Here is a 19,110-nt window from a genome sequence, read left to right on the forward strand (position 1 = left end):
CTGACAATAGACGGTCTCGACATCATGTACATACACTCATCTAGCTTTTGTTTGTTCTTTTGTTTGTAGTTTGAGGAACATTTGAAACTCATTTACTATTTCCCAGCCATCCCGAATGCAGCATGACTCATCAACTGCCACAAAGAGGGGGGGCCAAATCGTGTCTTCAATGCCGAGCGGTTAGGAACCATTAGGAGGTCATGTTGTCATAACACTCTCGTCAATTTCCTGTAGCTGATGCTGCCTTCAAAGTAACTGGGGAATATTACGCATTTATTTATCTGGATCCTCCAACCATCTTGACAGTTTATAGAAAGACCACGAGCTGAATGCTAACATACAATGTGAAATGCCATCAACAGGCTAACGGAAATTACCATAGCTCGTAATTAAACTGCTGCTTTGACACACGGCGCAGCAATGGATATAAACAGAACATTTAATAATACTCGCGGGATCAACGATTACTAGTTGGGGACCTTCTCTGCTTCTTCTTCTCCTTGCTGTTCATTTCGCTTCATTTTTCCCTCGGCACTTTGTTTTACCTATAATAATCCTAGAATTACGTAATCAAATCAAAGATAAAGCGTAAAAATATTTGTGTGTCACGATATAGCCGTTGCAGATTTTTCTGGTGCGCATAAAATGGCCACCAGGTGGGCAATATACTGTAAAACCAATATATGGACACACAAGCGCAAGTTTTGCTGCTACTGCAATTGACTGCGGCAAAATGAGTCTTTCTTTTTTTTTTGCAGAGGATAAAGAATACACTCCTGTTATCGCAAGGCACCGCTGCATTTTGTCATACGGATGATGAATTTTGAAATAAAATAAATAATAAATAATGACTCTATGTATTGCACGAGTTAAACAAGCAAAAATAAATCAATGAAAAGCACTTGAAAAATAAAAAGAGTTTGTAAAAAATGTAATGGAATTGCATTGTGCTCAAGGGCTAAACACAACTGAGAATGTACTTAGCAAATGAGGAAAAAAAATAAATAAATTGAGTGATTCATTCTTGTGCCACTAGTGGGAGCCCGCATATCACTAGTGGTACTCATACCACATTTTCAGAAGCACTGCTTATTCGAAATATTTATTCTTTGGGGTTCTTTCCTCACGTAAACATTCAAATAGGTATTCACTGCACAGTAGAGTTCGAAAAGCGCTATTCAAAACACATTGTTGGAAATGTGATGACTTTCTCATTACTATCATGAACATTAAGGATATTACATCACAGTTTCTATTGATCGCATTCGATTGTCTGGCTTGTGTCTCATTTCTTGCTTTTCACAGCGATTCTCCAGAATAGTTGCTGAATGGATGGATCTCATTTGACTGTGCGTGATGGGTGTCTCTCTCTCTCTCTCTCTCTCTCTCTCTCTCTCTCTCTCTCTCACTCTAAAGCAAGCAAGCACGCACGCACAGTCAGCGTACTCCAGCGTTGAAGGCAGACGACAAAAAATCCTCCAGCAGCAGATCCAACGGGCTTCCCCAACACCTGGATGGATTTGACGGAGGACATTTCCCGCCCTCCCGCGGCGCCTCGGCGTGTCTAGCAGGTGCGGAACATCATGTCCTACCCGCATTTGTCTCTCGGCCGGAGACGACACGCCGGAGGAGCCATGTGGAGCGCGCCCACGTCCATCACGCCTGGCAAAAATCATCAACAACTCCAGTGAGGAAGAGGAGGAGCAGGAGGAGGAGGAGGAGGTTAGGGGGTGGGGTGGGGGGGCGGGGGGGGGTTGCGCCGAAGCACTTTGTCAAAGATAAGATCTGTCGAGGAGGGAACCAAGAAGAGAGGAGATGGTCGAAGAAGTAAGTGCGACAAATGATTGGCAAGCAAGATGCTATCGGTTCAGTTTTGGGGCTGCAGACGAAAGTGAATGATGCCGTCAGGAAATTGGAGTTCTTTATTCATTCGGTATGCGTCAAGGCAATTGATTTTGCTATGGGTTTGAACTGAAAGGAGAAAAAAAAGCTCCTGTCAATACAAATAATAGAAATAAATACTCATTATGCATTACTATCGCATTTCCTTTTTTTTTTTTGGTCACCACTGTTTCTATTTTTAATTAGATGACTTTCTATTTTTAATTTGGTCATTTGTTTTGCATTTATGTTCTGATATTGAGTTTATCGTGATCATTCAAAGACTTTTTAAAATGTTATTGTAACCTTTGTTTTGTTCGTCTAATTTTTACGGAAGAAGATGAGGGCCAGGGAAGAAAAAAAATAAGATTCTCACTTTTATCGCAGAATTCTGACTTTATTCTCAGAATTTTAACTTGAACCCTTTCGGGGACAGCTGTCACTACAGTGGACAGCTTATCATGTTATCAGGTTACAGGGTGTATGAAAGGGTTCAAGTCTCAACTTTTTTTTTTCTTCACTGGCGTTAATCCTCTTCCACAAATTTTCCGGACCTTTGAATTATTTTAAAGATTTTTTTTATTTCTATGAATTATTATTAGAAGTAGTTATCATAGTTACTGTTATCATTTTCGCCCCATTTTCCATTTCGGGATTTTTATTTCCCAATTGTTTTCCAATTATATAAGATTCAATTTATTGTTTGCATTTTGACTCCATTTTTGTTGTGTCATATATGGAAGTATTTTAAAGTCATGTATATGTGGTTGCACTAGAGCTTGCATTGAGTAAGTGTTTATTGGCTGGTTACTGTATAAAACACATTATGGGGAGTGCCACAGAGTGGTTATGCAACTGCAGCCAACCGCCGTAGCCGGTTGAGGATGTTATTATTATGAATATTTTAATATTTGATGAGCTTCCCCGGTATGGTGGCATCTAATGTCAATAAGTTGATGCACGGTGGTACTTAGAATCTATCCTGGCTATGACCTGTTCCACTTCAGCTGTGTTGCATCTTTTGGTCCACATAACATGAAAAATTAACTTGGTTATGTAATACTGTTGGTAGTATGAATATATGAAGGGAAGTCGTTCAGTCTGAGGTCCCCGATGCTGACACCGCCGTGCTTGAGTGTAGAGATGCTATTGGTCAGGTGATGACCAGTGTTCAATTATTGTCTCATCAGACCACAGAATTTCCTTTTGTCATGTCCCGAGAGTCCTTCAGGTGCCATTTAGCAAACTCCAATGCGGGGTGCCAGGTGCTCAGGAGAGGCTTCATTTCGGCCACTCTACCGTGCAGGCCTGATTGGTGGAGTGCTCCATGGATGGTTGTCCTCCTGAAAAGTTCTCCACTTTCCACAGAGGATGCGCTCATTGGAACCTTCAAAAACGGGAGATTTTTTTTTCTGCACCCCTCCCCAGATTTGCGCCTCCTTTGATTTTGTACTTGCACTTTCACTTCTATAGACAGGTGTGTCGCCTTTCCAAATCACATTCAATCAACTGAATTGAACACAAGTGGCCACCACTTAAGCTATTGGAAGCTCTCAAGGATGATTAGGGGAAACATGATGCACATGAGCTCAGTTTTCAGCTCGGTGGCAAAGGCTCTGAATATTTATGTACTCACTGCTCTGGATTAACCCCTTCGGGGTCAGCGGCCACTACAGTGGACACTTTATCATGTTATGAGGTGCATAAAAGCGTTAAATCTGAACTCCCTCATCTGCAGTGGCCGCACCTGATCTCCTTGACCCCAAGTCTGCCGCCCACAATTCCAAGCCCCGCCTGTCGTTCTCGGCCAAGCCGGTGGTGCTGACGTGCGACGAGGAGGACGAGTGCGGCGGCGCCCGCGCCACCGTCATGCGTTGGAAGACCGTGTCCGCCATCTTCTTCCTGGTGGTGCTCTACCTGGTGATCGGCGCCACCGTGTTCCGCGCCTTGGAGCAGCCGCACGAGAGCTCCCAGAAGATGGCCATCTTGGCTGAGAAGCTCGAGTTCTTGGCCGTGCACGGCTGCGTCAACTCCTCCGAGCTGGAGGATCTGGTCAAGGTAAGAAAGATGATGCGCTTCTTTTTTTGTGAAAATTATTTTCATGTCAATTGCAATTTTCATGTCAATTGCAGTGTTCTGTTTTTTAAATGAAAACGTCAACTATTTACTGTTTTTGTGCTCAGGCCAAAGCCTTGTCTAATATATTTGTTTTATTGAGTCAATCCATCAACAAGTCTAATAGAAAGTAGTGCTTTGTCGCCATCTAATGGCAACACTAGGTAATTATAAAACTCTTCCGTGGGACATTAATTGCTTGCGGATTTTCAATGTATGCGATAGGGAATGTTTCATTTTTTTCTTTGGGCATGTTCCTTTCAACTTTCAATCAAAACATGTTTAAATGGCCGCTAGAAATGCGCTAGCCGCTAGCTGGCTCGCGAGCGAACTGAGGTGTGGGTCCACATGACAAAGACACTTTAGGTTAATTCTAAATAACAAGAATTAATCTGCATAACATTTAGTAGATTAAAAAATGTCCACCGAGCTGTTCTGGAAACTGTGGCAACCAGGGAAGATGCAGTTTCGGGGTGCCATCTTAGCTCGCTAGCTAACAGCAGGCTGTCGTGGTAGACCTATTGCTTTAGGTCACGTGTTAGCATACGCTGAGATGTGTTTTGTGTATTTCAAGGATAAGCCATCCAATATGCATGTACTGTTACATGAAGGTTTGCTATCTGTCCGTTTGTTTATGCACCATTGCTGCATCTTTTTCGAAAATGGCTTTCTTCATCCTTCTGATTGGTTGCGATGCCCTAAAACACCAAACTTAAACTCAAGGCCCGGGGGCCAGATCCGGCCCACCACCTCATTTTATGTGGCCCGCAGAAGTGAATCAAACATGTCAACTTCCATGATGCTAGCTAAAATCTGGACCAAAATTTAAAATTCTCATCTGTAATAAATAAGAAGGATATTGTAAGTTCGTCTCTGTGTGCCCTGCGATTGGCTGGCAACCGATTCAGGGTGTCCCCCGCCTACTGCCCGAAGACAGCTGGGATAGGCTCCAGCACCCCCTGCGACCCTAGTGAGGATCAGGCGGTTCGGAAAATGGATGGATGGATGGATATTGTAAGCATTTTCTTGCAACCAAACCCGTCATGATAGTAACTTAAACAAAAGTGGAGTAAACCGTTATTCTTGACTTCTTTGTATGGTTTTAGTCACAATGGCCCTCCAAGGGAAACAGTAACTAAAATATGGCCCACGACAAAAATTTGACACCCGTGCCCTAAAAGTTAGAATTGCCGTTAAACAGCACCACCTGTTAAATTGAATTGATGCTGATGATGATGACATATTACTAGTTGCATTGTTATTATTATTACAGTACCGGTATTCGTAAATTTAAACATAAAGGGGAAAAAAAATACAATTCATTTAATGGATTTAATGTTTAGGTTTTAATGGATGTATTATATTACTAGTGTATGATTACAAAACCTAATAGACTAATTACCACAAATACTGTTAACTAATAATCGTAAAAGATACCCCCCCCCCCAAAAAAAATAGGTCCAGTTTTTCTACTATGATACGCTACAGCTCCGTTCATATTCTCGCCTCTAGTAAAACTAATGCAAGCACTCCGCAGAGATCTCATTTATTCTTAACGACGTGAACCAAAGGAACACTGATTGATTTTATATTTATTTCTCTCCCGGTGAGGGAAAAAGCATGTTTGGCATTATTCAGAGAGAGCGAGAGAGAAAGTGTGGGTGTATGTGTGTGCGCTTTTGACATCTCCCCAGAGGTCTTTTCTTCCCCCCATTCAAGTCTCACGATTGATTATGAACACAGACACAGAGCCAACGTACAATCGACTGTAATGTTTTATTGACTAAAATGACCTTTTCTGACATTTCAAGTGGCAGAAATTCCTTCTCGTCTTTAGTCATTAAGTCTGGGAAAAGATAATATCGATAGCCAGGCATAAAGTAGTTTAAGATATCAAGTCAGTTTAACCGTGGGACATAATTAACACATGCAGGGCAATTACAAAAAGAGAATATAACAAACAAGGCATAAACCAGGGGTGTCAAATTCATTTTTTTGTCACCACCTCCACATATGACATACACAGCAACATTTAGATGCATAGCTAGTTTTTCAGAAGTCAAGAATAATGGATTGGTCGAACATCGTAATTATTACATTATACTGTATATGACAATTTCAAATTTTGGTTCAGAGTTTAGCAAACATCATGAAAGTTGAATTGCTTTTGCGGGCCACATAAAATGATGTGGCGGGCCAGATCTGGGCCCCGGGCCTTGACTTTGACACCTGTGGCATAAACGTATAGTCAACCATAAAAGTCTGCTTGCACAAAGGGAAAAAAATAGAATTCAGTAGTGAGCATACACGCTGAGCAACGGGCTTGGGTGTGACCCCCAGCCGTGTGGTGTCGTTTCAACTTGAGGGACATCAAAAGGCAGCGCTTGCTGGCAGCTTCGAGTGGGAAAGACGCATGAAAAAGAAGCAAAGAAGCGCCCTGCCGCAGACCTTCTCGGAAATTGACTGATTGTGAATGAGATCCCAGTTGGGACTCGAAAGGATCGGTATCTGACCGATAGGACTCCGAACAACTGGATGGATCGCATCACTCTAAGCGGACTGTTGTCTAAACCTTTATCTGAAGAAGAGGCGGCAGACAGACGAATTCCGCATGACAGCGACACCACTTAAACTCCGATCACGTGGAAACGCAGTTGATCATTTTCTTATTCATTTTTAAAAAGTTCCCCATGAAATGGTTTCAATAATGCGTGTCCACACCAAGCTGCTGACACGCCGTAGTATCCATGCCAGGCCAGAGGCGGCGCTGTACACATTTTTTGACAATCGTTTCCCATTAGGCTTGTGGAAGACCTTGTTTTTTTTTTTTATTATCGCTTGCCTGATAACTTTGAGGAAAAACTCTTTTGTGTTACTGCAAGGTGTAAGGTTTTGTTGCCAAAGCATCTATTAAGCCTGCAGCCAAATGTTCTTTTTGTTCTCCACTGCTCTTAATTAGCTTTGCTTGGATGTTTTCATCATCTGTCAAGCAATCCTCGCGAGGACTCATGCACGACCGCCGCCGCCACCTTTCCATTGTTCAACATTTATCGTGTTTATTTTGATTTCCCGGCTCCAGCAAGTGGTTTCCGCCGTCCGAGCAGGTGTGAATCCCTCGGGAAACTCCTCCAACCAGACGAGCCTTTGGGACCTCAGCTCCTCGTTCTTCTTTGCCGGCACTGTCATCACCACTATCGGTGAGCTTCATCGGCGAGTGCTTGTGCCTGTAGTACGATCGCAATTTTATGCTGAATTTGGCCTTGTGTGGTGCAAATGAGCAATCCGACAAACTTTACTATTGAGAAGCTCATTATCGTATCTACAGTGTTCCCCCACTTATCGCGGTTAATGGAGACCCTGCCGCAATAAGTGAAAAACCGCGAAGTAGGGTCGGCTCCCCCGCTAGGAATTTTTTTGTAAGTGTATGTGAGTACCAGCGTGTTTAAAATATGCAAACATGTGAGAGAGACAAAGAGACTTGTGTTTGTGGAATCGAATGTACGCTCTGACGATGTTGCTGCCGTTAGCCTCAAGCTAGCTCCTGGCCAGCGATCCCCACGTGTTTAAGATAAGACAATTAATCGGAGGACGCGAAGAGATTCTCGTGCCGTTGCACAGTCGCACCCATTCAAGTGTGTAACTCAAACTGAATCGATTGCTTGCCGCTTGACTGTTTGAAAAGAAGCCGACTGGTTTCGCCGCCAAAGTACTCGAGTGCACTTTTGACACGAGAGCACAATTTGCTATTCTCCTTTCTTTCCTTTATTTGCTGCCAGCAGCCGACCCCCCAGAACAAGAAACACTCGGCCATTCAAAGCCATTGACACATTTCTCCCATTTAGTGTCACTCCAGTCCCCAAAGTCATTTTGACCGACAGAGGGACTGCATTAAAACAGCGCTCGCGCGTCATTAAGTGCGGTTTAACAATACACCGAATCAGCTGCAAATAACCTGGCTGAGGCATGAGACTGTATCTTGCGTTTCAATTTGAATAAAAAGGACGCCGTGTGGTCACCCCCGACAGGGTTCGGCAACACCTCCCCTCACACGGAAGGCGGGCAGATATTCTGCATTATCTACGCTCTGATGGGGATCCCCCTCTTTGGTTTCCTGTTGGCGGGCGTGGGCGACCAGCTGGGCACCATTTTTGGCAAGGGGATCGCCAGAGTGGAGAAGATGATAGTGGTGAGTCTCTTGTTTGCCTCCTCCAGCCTTTTCGGAAGCGGTGCGTGCAGGTTTCCTAGTTGCCATGCCAACAGACTCCCGGGATACCAAAATAAAATACAGACGGATCCCCCTGATTTGAAAATGACAACTGATGGTGACTTTTGGGCTTTTATTTGTGCAGCTGAAGTTTAACGATAACACGCATGGATGACATCTTCCGCGGGTTTTTATTTCATTGATTTTTTTTTTTTAATAAATAACACTTTGGCAGGTTTAATTAGTCATGTTTGACATTAAATATGAATTAACAGGCATGAATGGATAAAAGGCCATCTGGTCGCTTGGGGAGAAGTTGGTTCAATTTGGAATGAGGACAATATAATGTCAAACAGGACTCGGTGAAGATGAATTCAATGAAGTAGGCTGACATTTAAAACCTATATTCTAATATTTATTCCATGAAGTTTTAAGAATGTACAGGTATACCCAACAGGCCATTCTCAATTTTTATACCCCACTCCCTAAAAATAAAATGTTCGAACCACATTTCATTTTCATTTAAACCACTTTACATTATGCACAGTGTGAACATTTACGTTGCACTTAGGGTAAAGGTAAGGGTTTTTTGTTTTTTTTTTACTTAATAGTCATGTCAAAAATTGTCTTTGCAATAATATGCTATATGCGACCCCACGAGTCAAAACTCGGCATTTTGATTCATATCGTGAAATGCAACTGTTTTCACATCCGTCTCGGGCGGCGGCCATTTTGACACTTGCCGTCGACTGAAAATGACATCACAGTTGCTCATGCGACATTTGAAAGCTGATTTTTTTTTGAAGGGGTGGGGCGATGCTTCTGTATTTTTCAATACTGTACTTTTTTCAATTTTTGAGGGGGGGGGCACATAAAATGCACAAAAATCTCAATCTCGGGAACGACGCTCCTCTCGTCGTCTTCATCATATGTTTATGCCTGCCGCTCTCATGCTTGCTTTGTGACTTACGTAATTGGGGGCGCAGGGGGCGGTTGCTAAGAATACGCACCGCGCGAGGAAAGACCGAGAGTGGTGTGAGATCTGTGCCGCAAGACGGCGGCGAGAGACCTCAATCAATGAGGCGCATCATTTTCTTCCAAGCCTTGGAAAAAAAATTGCGCTGTTAGTCATGTGACGTTTCGGCCGGTTGGAGGGGGGAAGAAGCTGCGCCGAGTTGTTGTCCTGTCAGCAAATTATTATAAAAAATGTTCCCCCATTTTACTGGTCGTGAACCAATCATTGTTTATTTGGTATTTAGCGATTAAAAAAACACACACACACATACAAAACAACATTTAAGCAATATCACACAAGAGGGACAAATTCTGTTTTCTGTTACTGGTTATTGTCTTGTTTTCCAAAGTAAAAGCAGATGTTTGCAAAGGTCTTTTTTTAAATTAAACACAAAAGATAATCATATGTTAAAGAAATATTACTGTTAAGAGGCTGAAATCAGAGGATTTGACAATTTGTCGGCTTCACTGTTGGGGGGGGGCTTTGCCCGTTAATGCCCACCCCCCCAAAAAATAAGATCCTGTCTCCCTCTAAGCCCCACCCCCTACAGCGTAGCCTTTTTAGACTCAAGACCCTGTAAAGTATTTCTAAATGTAGCATTAATGCGCCTTTCATTATTTCACTTTTCACTATTTGGGGGGGGGGGGGGGGGCTAAAAGGCTAAACAGTTTGACTTACTTTGGAGTCTAGCATGAGTCGCCCAGCGTGCAGCCGCTTTAGAGCGCCTCGTTGCAGGGCCCGAGTGCGTGCATGTCACAGAGAAAAGGCAGAGGAACAAAATTTAAAAAAAAGAAAAATTCAAGTCTGTCGGAACATAAAATCAAAGTGATATTCAAATGTGACCGCTCCGGTGAAGTCAACTCCTCGCCAGTGTCATTCCCACTGTCTCTGCCCACAGAAGTGGAAAGTCAGCCAGACCAAGATCCGCGTCATCTCCACCTTGCTGTTCATCCTATTCGGCTGCCTCATCTTCGTAGCGCTGCCGGCCGTCATCTTCAAGCACATCGAGGGCTGGAGCACGCTGGAGTCCATCTACTTCGTGGTCATCACGCTCACCACCATCGGATTTGGAGATTTCGTCGCCGGGGAAAAAGGTTCTCTCTGTTTCCTAATTTTTCTTGCAATATTTTTTTGACTTCATATCAACAATCAAAAATTGGGCGGGATTTTATTTTAATCACATTTTTATATCGGATGTCAAATTTTTTTCTTAAACCACAAATGTGGGTTATAAATTTTCATGAAGCTGTTTTTTTTAAAGACATCTTTTTTTTTTTTTTAAACATCCACTTTTTTCCTGAGATTATAAAATTACTCTTGTAAATGACACAAAAAATAGCACACTATAATAACGAACACTGTAACATTTTTTTTTGTCCAATTAAGATTTTTTCAATCACAATTCGGTTTTATTTCTTGTAAATTACACCTTTTTCATAAATTGATGACATGTTTTCAAAATGATAAAAACCTTAATTATATCACAATATTTATTCATGTAACATTAAAAAAATAAAAATTGGACTAAAATTCCAGCCATTTTCTTTTACATAATATGACAGGCTGTTGTTTGGTCCCAGTGGCCCTTGTACCTCTCATCCTGCTCCTTCTCTTAAGCCAACCGTCTCGAACTTGGGTCTTAAACTGGACAGTGATTTTAAATTGAACCGGCAAATTGGTGTTGTTGTTAAATTCAGCTTCTTTCATCTCAGGCAGCTTGCAAAAGTCAAGCCTCTCCTTTCTCAAGAGCACTTTGAAACAATAATTCATGCCTTTGTCACATCGCAGCTGGATTACTGTAGTCAGCCAATCCTCCATCAAGCATCTCCAGTTGGTCCAGAATACTGCTGCTCGCCTCTTGACTGGTACTCAAAAGAAGGAGCTCCCGATACAATTTAGAGTTCTTTTTTAAGATCCTATTATTTGTTTTCAAATCTTTAAATGTCTTTTGAATGTCACCTGAAGATCGCCTCATTGCACTTTGACACTCCAGAAAGCAAAGAGCGGCAGGTGGGAAGTTTTGTCGGGCGGGGAGCAAAGTAACACCTAAGCCATGTGACTAAATTCTCCCGAGCGGGCCTGATGAATATGGATTAGCGTGTGGGTCGATAGCGTCAATTAAAAAAAAAAGTCAACTCACCTGTCGCTTTATACTGCCTAACTGCGCCAACTCCACTTTGGCATACGTTCAAAATCGGCCACTTACGTCACGTCAAATGACTCAGTCGGTGCCAGACGGCTTTTATTGAAGGAACGATGCTGCACTCTACTCTTCTCATGAACTCCGCTCATTTACTGGAAATATATATTTATATATCTATTTTTTAAATGTACGTTCCGCTGTCTCCTCATTTCCTGAATTAAGAATCAGAACTTACATAAGAACAAAAAAAGTTTGATTCAGGTTTTTTTTTTCTCGCTAACTGCGTACTGCTATGCTTGTGCAGGAGGATCCGAGAGCCCGGAGTACCTCAAGTACTACAAGCCGGTGGTGTGGTTCTGGATCCTGGTGGGTCTGGCCTACTTTGCCGCCGTGCTCAGCATGATCGGGGACTGGTTCCGTGTCATCTCCAAGAAAACCAAGGAAGAGGTATGTGTGTTGATTTTTGTTCTCATCATAATAGGCAGGATGTGTCACGTTAAAGCCATATGAAGGGCTTTTGAAGACCCTGTAAAGTGAAATTAGTTTGGAATAAACACATTAGTGTAACTTTTTTCCCACAGAGAATAGAGAATATATAATATTGGCTGTCAACATGTTCAACCCTGTGTTTCTTAAAGGGCTCCAAAACCGCGACTATCGATGCCAATCGTTAGCATGTCAATGACGTTTTCCATTTTATGCTAGCCTTAAGCTAACGGGGGGCTTTCTTTCGGCGCTTGTTTGGTTGTTTTCAATGCGGAAAGCGCAATTGCCATTGTTTGACGTTTACTTTGACAGTAAACCTCTTCTGGGAGCGGCAAGAGGCAACTTGAAACCTTCCCTTTCGTGAAGAATCGTTGACAATGTGCCACCCTTTTGCTTGTTGACAAAAGAATGGAGTTCAGGTCACTAGCGTACCGGTTGTTTGAATTGAATATTTATTTGGGTCAAGTTGATAGAAAACCGTGGGAAGCAGATGTGACTTTGTGGGATACAATTATTGCCTTCAAACACAATCCAGGCCCGCTGTAGAGTAATAATAAGGCACATCATCGCTCGCAGCAGCTTCATCATTTATTTACATGATGAACTGTATAGAGAGAGCATCGCACGGTACCGTACTGTACATCCACGGGCTGTCTCTTTGCGTTCACAACTGCTTGTGTCTCCACGCTTCCCCCCGTTGGGGAATTGCTGTTTGCCCAATTAGGTTTTCTGTCCCTGCCGGGGCGTTCTGCTGAGAATTCTAAGATATCCAAAGTGAGAATGAGGAGGTGGAAGCACGTGCTCAAACAGTGTGAGGCGCGTGGGTGAGAGACATACGTTCTCACCTAAATAGGCTGAAGCTTTAACCGAGCACGCGTCAGAGCCTTGTGAATAAATAAACAGGCCGCAGAGACCCGACGGAGCGCCTCAATTATTAGGGCGCTCGAGACGGAGCGAGCACGTGAAACACATTAAAGGATGCGGGTTTCCATACGTGTTGGTTAAGCCTTGTCCAAGTTTTTAATGAGGCTTCATGGATGGACTCAACGGGGCGTGGGGCTGGAAATGAATCGAAGCGGTTTATTCATCATTGCTATTATACTATCCTGCTCTTCTAAAACTAGATTTACATCTAGTTAAAAATACTTAATATTATTAATTAATATTTAACTTAATAATATTAATAAATTAATACTTACTTATTCTTTGTCAGGTTCCTTAAATTCACACATTCTTTGGGCCTAATCTATAATTTATATATATATTAGAGCTGTCAAACGATTAAAATATTTAATCTAATTAAAAATGCAACTGTCATAATTAACTCAAATGAACTAAAAAATTAATCGTGATTGCTCACACATTTTTTATTGTTTCTGAATTTCCTTGTCCTATTTTTCCCCATTTTAATGCTCTCATCAACATGGAATCATGAATCAGTTTTCTATGTGCCAAATGCAAATATTTACTGAAATAACAATTTCGATTTTCAATTTTACATGAACATTTTTCACTTGGAGCAGTTATTCACACATAATCTCTCACACAATATTACTGTCCATCAACAACAGTGAAAAAAATATTTTGTCACACAACAGCTGCTTTAACAGTTTTTTTTATGAAATCAAAACAGAGCAATATAACATTATGAAGTGCACATCTAAGGTAAACTAGTACTCAGCCTATAGTGGATTTAAACCATGGTTGCATACTTCGTTTTTCTCAAGTTTGCTTTGAACACAACAGCCTGTTTCTATATGTTTGTTGAAGAATAACGAGACACTGGACACCAGTGTTCCTTATGTGCCGCTGTATTCAAAACTGCCGGCCGTACAAACAAGCACACGCACTTCCCCCTTGCTGCTGGGGCAAACCATTCTGAAGAGAGTTCACTCCCCCTAACACAGTCAGTCTATGTTGATTGTGTTGGTCCTTCTTGCGCGGAAGTCTCTCTACGGTTTTGTGTAGACCTCATTTCGGATGACTACACTTGGTTCGATGACAACACTGGAGACGTTTTATTTTCGCTAGGTCGCTACCACTGCAGCGCACTGTCACTGTCAGACGAACACAGAGAAGCTCCACCCGCTCTATTTATATGGACACAGAACACTGTAACCTTCCACACAAAATAGTTCCAAACAAGTAACAATCGCGTCAGTGGCATACATCGTATACATGTATGATACAGAGAGAGAGAAGAACAGGTAACTTTGGTCTTGTCAGTGGAGCAATCTGGCAACTTTTTAAAAGTAAACTTTCCATCCATAAACTCTTTAAGTATCCGTTTTCGGTGTCTTGCTGCTGTGGCTGGCAAAACAGACATGGGCGTGGACATCTGCAGCGCGCTTGTTGTTTTGTTTCTGGTGTATTTATAGAGCAACGTAACATCCGCTTGTGACGTATGCCGCATTAATCTCGCAAGAAAAAATTTCATCCCGTTAAAATTCATTTAAATTAATGCCAATAAAAACGCGCTCAACTGACAGCTCTAATATACATACGCACACTCACACACACACACACCAAGCATTACACCATTTTTATGAGTTATTGTTATTTTTTGTTTTGGACAGTGGCCCACACTTTCTGCCGAGCACAATTATTACATTTATATCAATACAATCACCTTATATATCATAATGAATAAACATTTTGGCGACTATTGAGACAATTTTTAATATTAAATTGATTTGAATGGTCAGCTGGGAGCCCTGCAGCATCCTTGGGGTCCTGAGCTTAGCATATGTCAGCCTTAGGGCGCGCGAGCGAGCGCGCGTTGTGACTAATTTGTCAATCTGTCGCCGCAGGTGGGCGAGTTCCGGGCTCACGCCGCCGAGTGGACGGCCAACGTGTCGGCCGAGTTCAAAGAAACCCGACGGCGGCTGAGCGTGGACATTTACGACCGCTTTCAGCGGGCCGCGTCCATCAAGCGCAAACTGTCCTCGGAGCTGGGCATCAACGCCTCCATGAACCAGGAAATGACGCCTGGCAAACGGACGCTGTCGGCCAACCTCGGCGAGGACCGCGAGGCGTACGCCAACTTGGCTCTCTCCCTCACGCCGGGGTCCCTGACCAGAAATGGCAGCCTCTTCCTTAACGGCCTCAGCCCAGACTTTGCCCACCGGCTGGAGGTTGCTGTTGTTGATAATCCCAAATGAGGCCCAAAAAACACATTTCTGCCCTAGTTCATATCAAGAAGGTAGTGTGACGTTTGCAAGCTTCCTTCATCATTTCTGTGCCAATACGGTCAGCTTAGACGTGTTCTCATGAGAGGTAAGTAGGAAATTGTACAAAAAGTAAAAAGGTGGTGCATCCTACACGGCCACAAACATGCCCAGCATGAGGAAAATCACTCCACAAATATTGGATTTGGATTGGATTGGATAAACTTTATTGTCAAATGTACTGTATGTGTAATGTACAGCACCATATGGGCGCCATGCATTAACTTATTCCCCCCAAAATGGCCGACATGATTCCAAACACCCCACAAACATGACAGTTTGCCGATAAACACACATTTAATTTATGGTCGACACGCTACAATGCAGTCCGCAAACATGGCCGCCACGCCTGATCCACACATTCCACAAAGATGGCCGCCGCATCTGATACAGTGAAACTCTTCTACAATGAAATCATGTTTGCAGCAAGAAATTTTTCACAACAGGGGGTTTCACTGTAGCAAATTTGATCTCAGATGTAAACACACACGCACACAAACGTATTTATTTTTATTCCAATAGTGCATAAGTATGAGCATACACTTATTTGACACTTCATTTAGTCAGTATAGAAAGAAAAAAAGGGAAAGAAATTGCGAAAATTTACGATCAGCATTAACTTTCACTTACATTAATTTCTTGGATAATGTCTTTTATTTTGCTTCCTCCGTCTTTCATTTTGATCACTTTTACCCTCTCTTCAAGCGTCAGAGCTCTTCTTGTCTTAGCTGCTTGACATCCAAAGGTCCGTTTTGTAGCCATTTTAGCAATGCAACGCCCATCCTCGTCTGAATCTAACAATAACAAATACTTTCTGGACTACTGCTCATGTGTAAACCAGTGTGGTGGCTGCTGTTGCCGTTTCCGAACGAAGCAGTAGAGGTCGCTGTTGGATTAGACTTCGTTGTAGTGAATCTCATCGCGAGGCAAGAGCAGAGAAAAAGATTTCGTATAACGCAACAGGGTTTTTTTTACGTTGTATGGGGGGCAGGAAAGTGGGAATGGGGTTAATGCATGAAGATTTTTTTCACAGTAGGGGGTATTTTCGCCATGTAGGTTTCGTTGTAGAGGAGTTTCACTGTACACACCTTCCACAAAGATGGCCGCCGCTCCTGATACACATCTTCCACAAAGATGGCCGCCGCTTCTGATACACACATTACACAAAGATGGCCGCCGCATCTGATACACACCTTCCATAAAGATGGCTGCCATGGATAAAACATTATCTACGGATGACATAAAAAAGCTAAGCCCAAGTCCAACTAATTGATCTGCGTTTGAATGAAATCCTCCTGAATTGTGGTTTACATTAGAAGCAAGACACCAACACAAGAAATGCTAACTCTAGAAAGCAATAGATGGAATTGTGCTCACCTACTAGTAATTTACCCATGAGGCCCAGACATCTGCATCAGATGAAAAGAGGATCCTCGGCAACGAATCACACACAAATAAGGAATGTGCTTGAAATATTCGTTTATTTATTTATTTATCTTTCAACACACACCATATGCCTTCTATTTTTCCACTCAGTTTTCCTCCCTCACACCTGAGATGAAGATGAATGTTGACGTTCAATTTTTTTTTTCTTCCCCTCGATGACTGACAGGCGGCTCCTCACCCCTGAGGACTCGCCCACGTGTGCCTTACTGGAAAGTCCGCCGTCAATATTCATGAAAGACACAGACGCAATGTATGCACAGTGACGAGCTGTATCCTGGCCAATCTGTGAAAACGTCCACCAGGATTCCGAAAAACAAATCCGACATAGATAGTGAACCTCCATTTATCATGGAGCGGATATGTTCCAGAACATCTCGCAAAATATGAAAATCCACAAAAATTAAAAGAACAGATCATTTTGGTGTGTACTTTTACCCTCCCACATGCTTTGAACACATTTACCAACGCACTTGTTAAAGCATTGCTTGGCACCTGTCACTGTCTCACTGTCAAAAAATGCAGGTAGCTTAATGCTAACATACAGTTGAAACTCCACTGACAGGCTAGTGGAAATTAGCTTTATCCAACCCAAGTTCTCCTTGCAGAATGTATCGGCTAGTCAAGTGTCTTCTGGTTTCATTGCGTAAGATGTACTCTGCCATGTTTTCGGGACATTACAAAGCAAAATGCATTGTGTCTTATGGAGATGGACAAAAGTATTGGGACGGAATAATTTTCAAGTTTTTTTCCCACGTCCTCGCCAATACCGCCACATGTCCCAATACTTTTCCCCAGGCCTGAACGCTATGGCTTCCTCAAGGCGAATGATTGACAGGTCAAAAGGGAAGCTGTTAAGGGAAGTGTTAGCATTGTCCAAAGTGTGGTTTTTTTCATGAAGTGGATAACGGGCACGCTGAATCCATTTTTTTCCATTTGTGGCTAGAGTTGAGCCTCGCTTTGAATGTTACCTATGTCAGATTCATCCAGATGTCGCCCAAAAACACCAAGTAAAACCATTCCACTTTGAGACAATGAAACACACTCATGCTAGAGGTCCACTCCGAGAGGGTCACGCTTTGCAAACTCATGATTTTGTCAAGTGTTGCATGCAAGTGTAAATGTTAACCCGACTGTGCTCGTGTAAGAAATCGCATCATCCGTTTGTACGACGGCAATGTTAGTGGCGATGTTAGCAGTGCCCGTCACTTCAAACTATCAAGCTGACTTTTCAAACATTTTAAATGAAGTGTTTTATATATCAAACCACCGTAGCTTGTTTTGTGTGTGTGTGTGTGTGTGTGTGTGGATGTTTTTATTAATTTATTTATTTTTAAGAATTCATTGCCAAGTTCACCAGGGGTCAATCCTGGGGCCCCTGTTATTCAGCAATCTAAAACGAAAATTCGACCAAATTAGAAAACGAGTAATATAGCCCTAAAATAAAAAACAAACCAAAAACAAAAATCTCAAACCCTACGCTAACATCAAACCCCATGCTTGCCTAAAACCCGACAAGAACCCCACTTTTATCCTTACCATAACCCTAACCTGGAGGATGAGTAAAACGATGCAAGTCTGCCAATCACGACTTACGTGAAACCCAAACCCTGACCTAAAATCAACACCGTAAACTCTAATCCCACACCTACCCCAACCCAACAGTTTTGTTCAGCTCCTAACCTTAGTTTCAAACCCCAATTTGAAACCCCAGCCCAAATTCGAACCCTCCTATGAAACTCTAACCCTAATTGGAAATGTTACATTCAATTCCTAAACCTAGTTTCAATCCCCACTATGAAACCCTAACCTAGTTTAAAACCATAGCCTGAAGGCCTAACCCTAGTTTGAAACCCTACTTGGAAACCCTAAACCTAGTTTAAAAACCGACTATGAAAACCTAATTCTAGTTTGTAACCCTACTTGGAAACCCTAACCCCAGTTTAAAACCCTACCTAGAAACCCTAACCTTACTTTAAAACCACACTATGAAATCCCAACATTAGTTATGTTTACTATATATAAAATTAATATTTCACTTTAAAAATGAACAAAATTAACATTTAAAAAATGATATTAAACAACAAAAATGGAAATAATGCGTAGGATGCTGACAGCATCTTGTCGGGGATGACCTTTAAAAAAATGTGACTGAAAAGAAAGAGGAGCTCTCCAATCCCAAAGGGTCGGCTTCAACTTTGACCTTTGGCTAATTCTCCGAGTGCTGTTTTTTTTTTTTTTTCGCTGTGATGTGCTGACAAGAGGAGACAAGGATTTGCTCTCTTGTCCCAAGACAGAGTCTGGCAGGTTGACCTTTTTTTTTGCCACCACATCAGCCCAACATCATCTTATTCCAAAATTTGAAGGATTGATTCATTTCGTGCGCACCAAGGACCGAAATGTAAGGAAAATAAATTAAATAACCAAAACAAAAATTCCCAAAACATTTGAAAAAATAAAACTAGGCATTTTCCCCAAAATAAAACCAAGTAGTAGGCTCTAAAATTCATTCAAACTCACTGAATTGATGAACCAAAGGATAAAACTACTAAATTCAATTGCATAAAATCAATCCAAACATGAAGTAAATTTACAT

The 19,110-nt window shown here is 42.2% G+C and overlaps 1 protein-coding gene across 1 annotated transcript; it reads left to right on the forward strand.

Moving 5' to 3' along the window:
- The first annotated feature begins 1,770 nt into the window (after positions 1–1,770).
- LOC147187948 (potassium channel subfamily K member 2-like) lies at positions 1,771–18,029 on the forward strand. The gene is made up of 7 exons (XM_086100963.1): positions 1,771–1,827; positions 3,620–3,939; positions 7,076–7,193; positions 8,022–8,182; positions 10,114–10,309; positions 11,663–11,805; positions 14,655–18,029. Coding segments are annotated over exons 1-7 (1,290 nt in total). The 5' UTR covers positions 1,771–1,826; the 3' UTR covers positions 15,006–18,029.
- Positions 18,030–19,110: the final 1,081 nt, after the last annotated feature.

This window comes from Hippocampus guttulatus, chromosome 20 (genome assembly GCF_054856545.1).
Source record: "Hippocampus guttulatus isolate MCC_2025c chromosome 20, RoL_Hgut_1.0, whole genome shotgun sequence".
Lineage (NCBI taxonomy): Eukaryota > Metazoa > Chordata > Actinopteri > Syngnathiformes > Syngnathidae > Hippocampus > Hippocampus guttulatus.

Coding starts and splice junctions, on each gene's coding strand:
- LOC147187948 (XM_086100963.1), top strand. Junction 7,194..8,021: donor CACTGTCATCACCACTATCG/GTGAGCTTCATC, acceptor CACCCCCGACAG/GGTTCGGCAACACCTCCCCT. Junction 10,310..11,662: donor TTTCGTCGCCGGGGAAAAAG/GTTCTCTCTGTT, acceptor ATGCTTGTGCAG/GAGGATCCGAGAGCCCGGAG.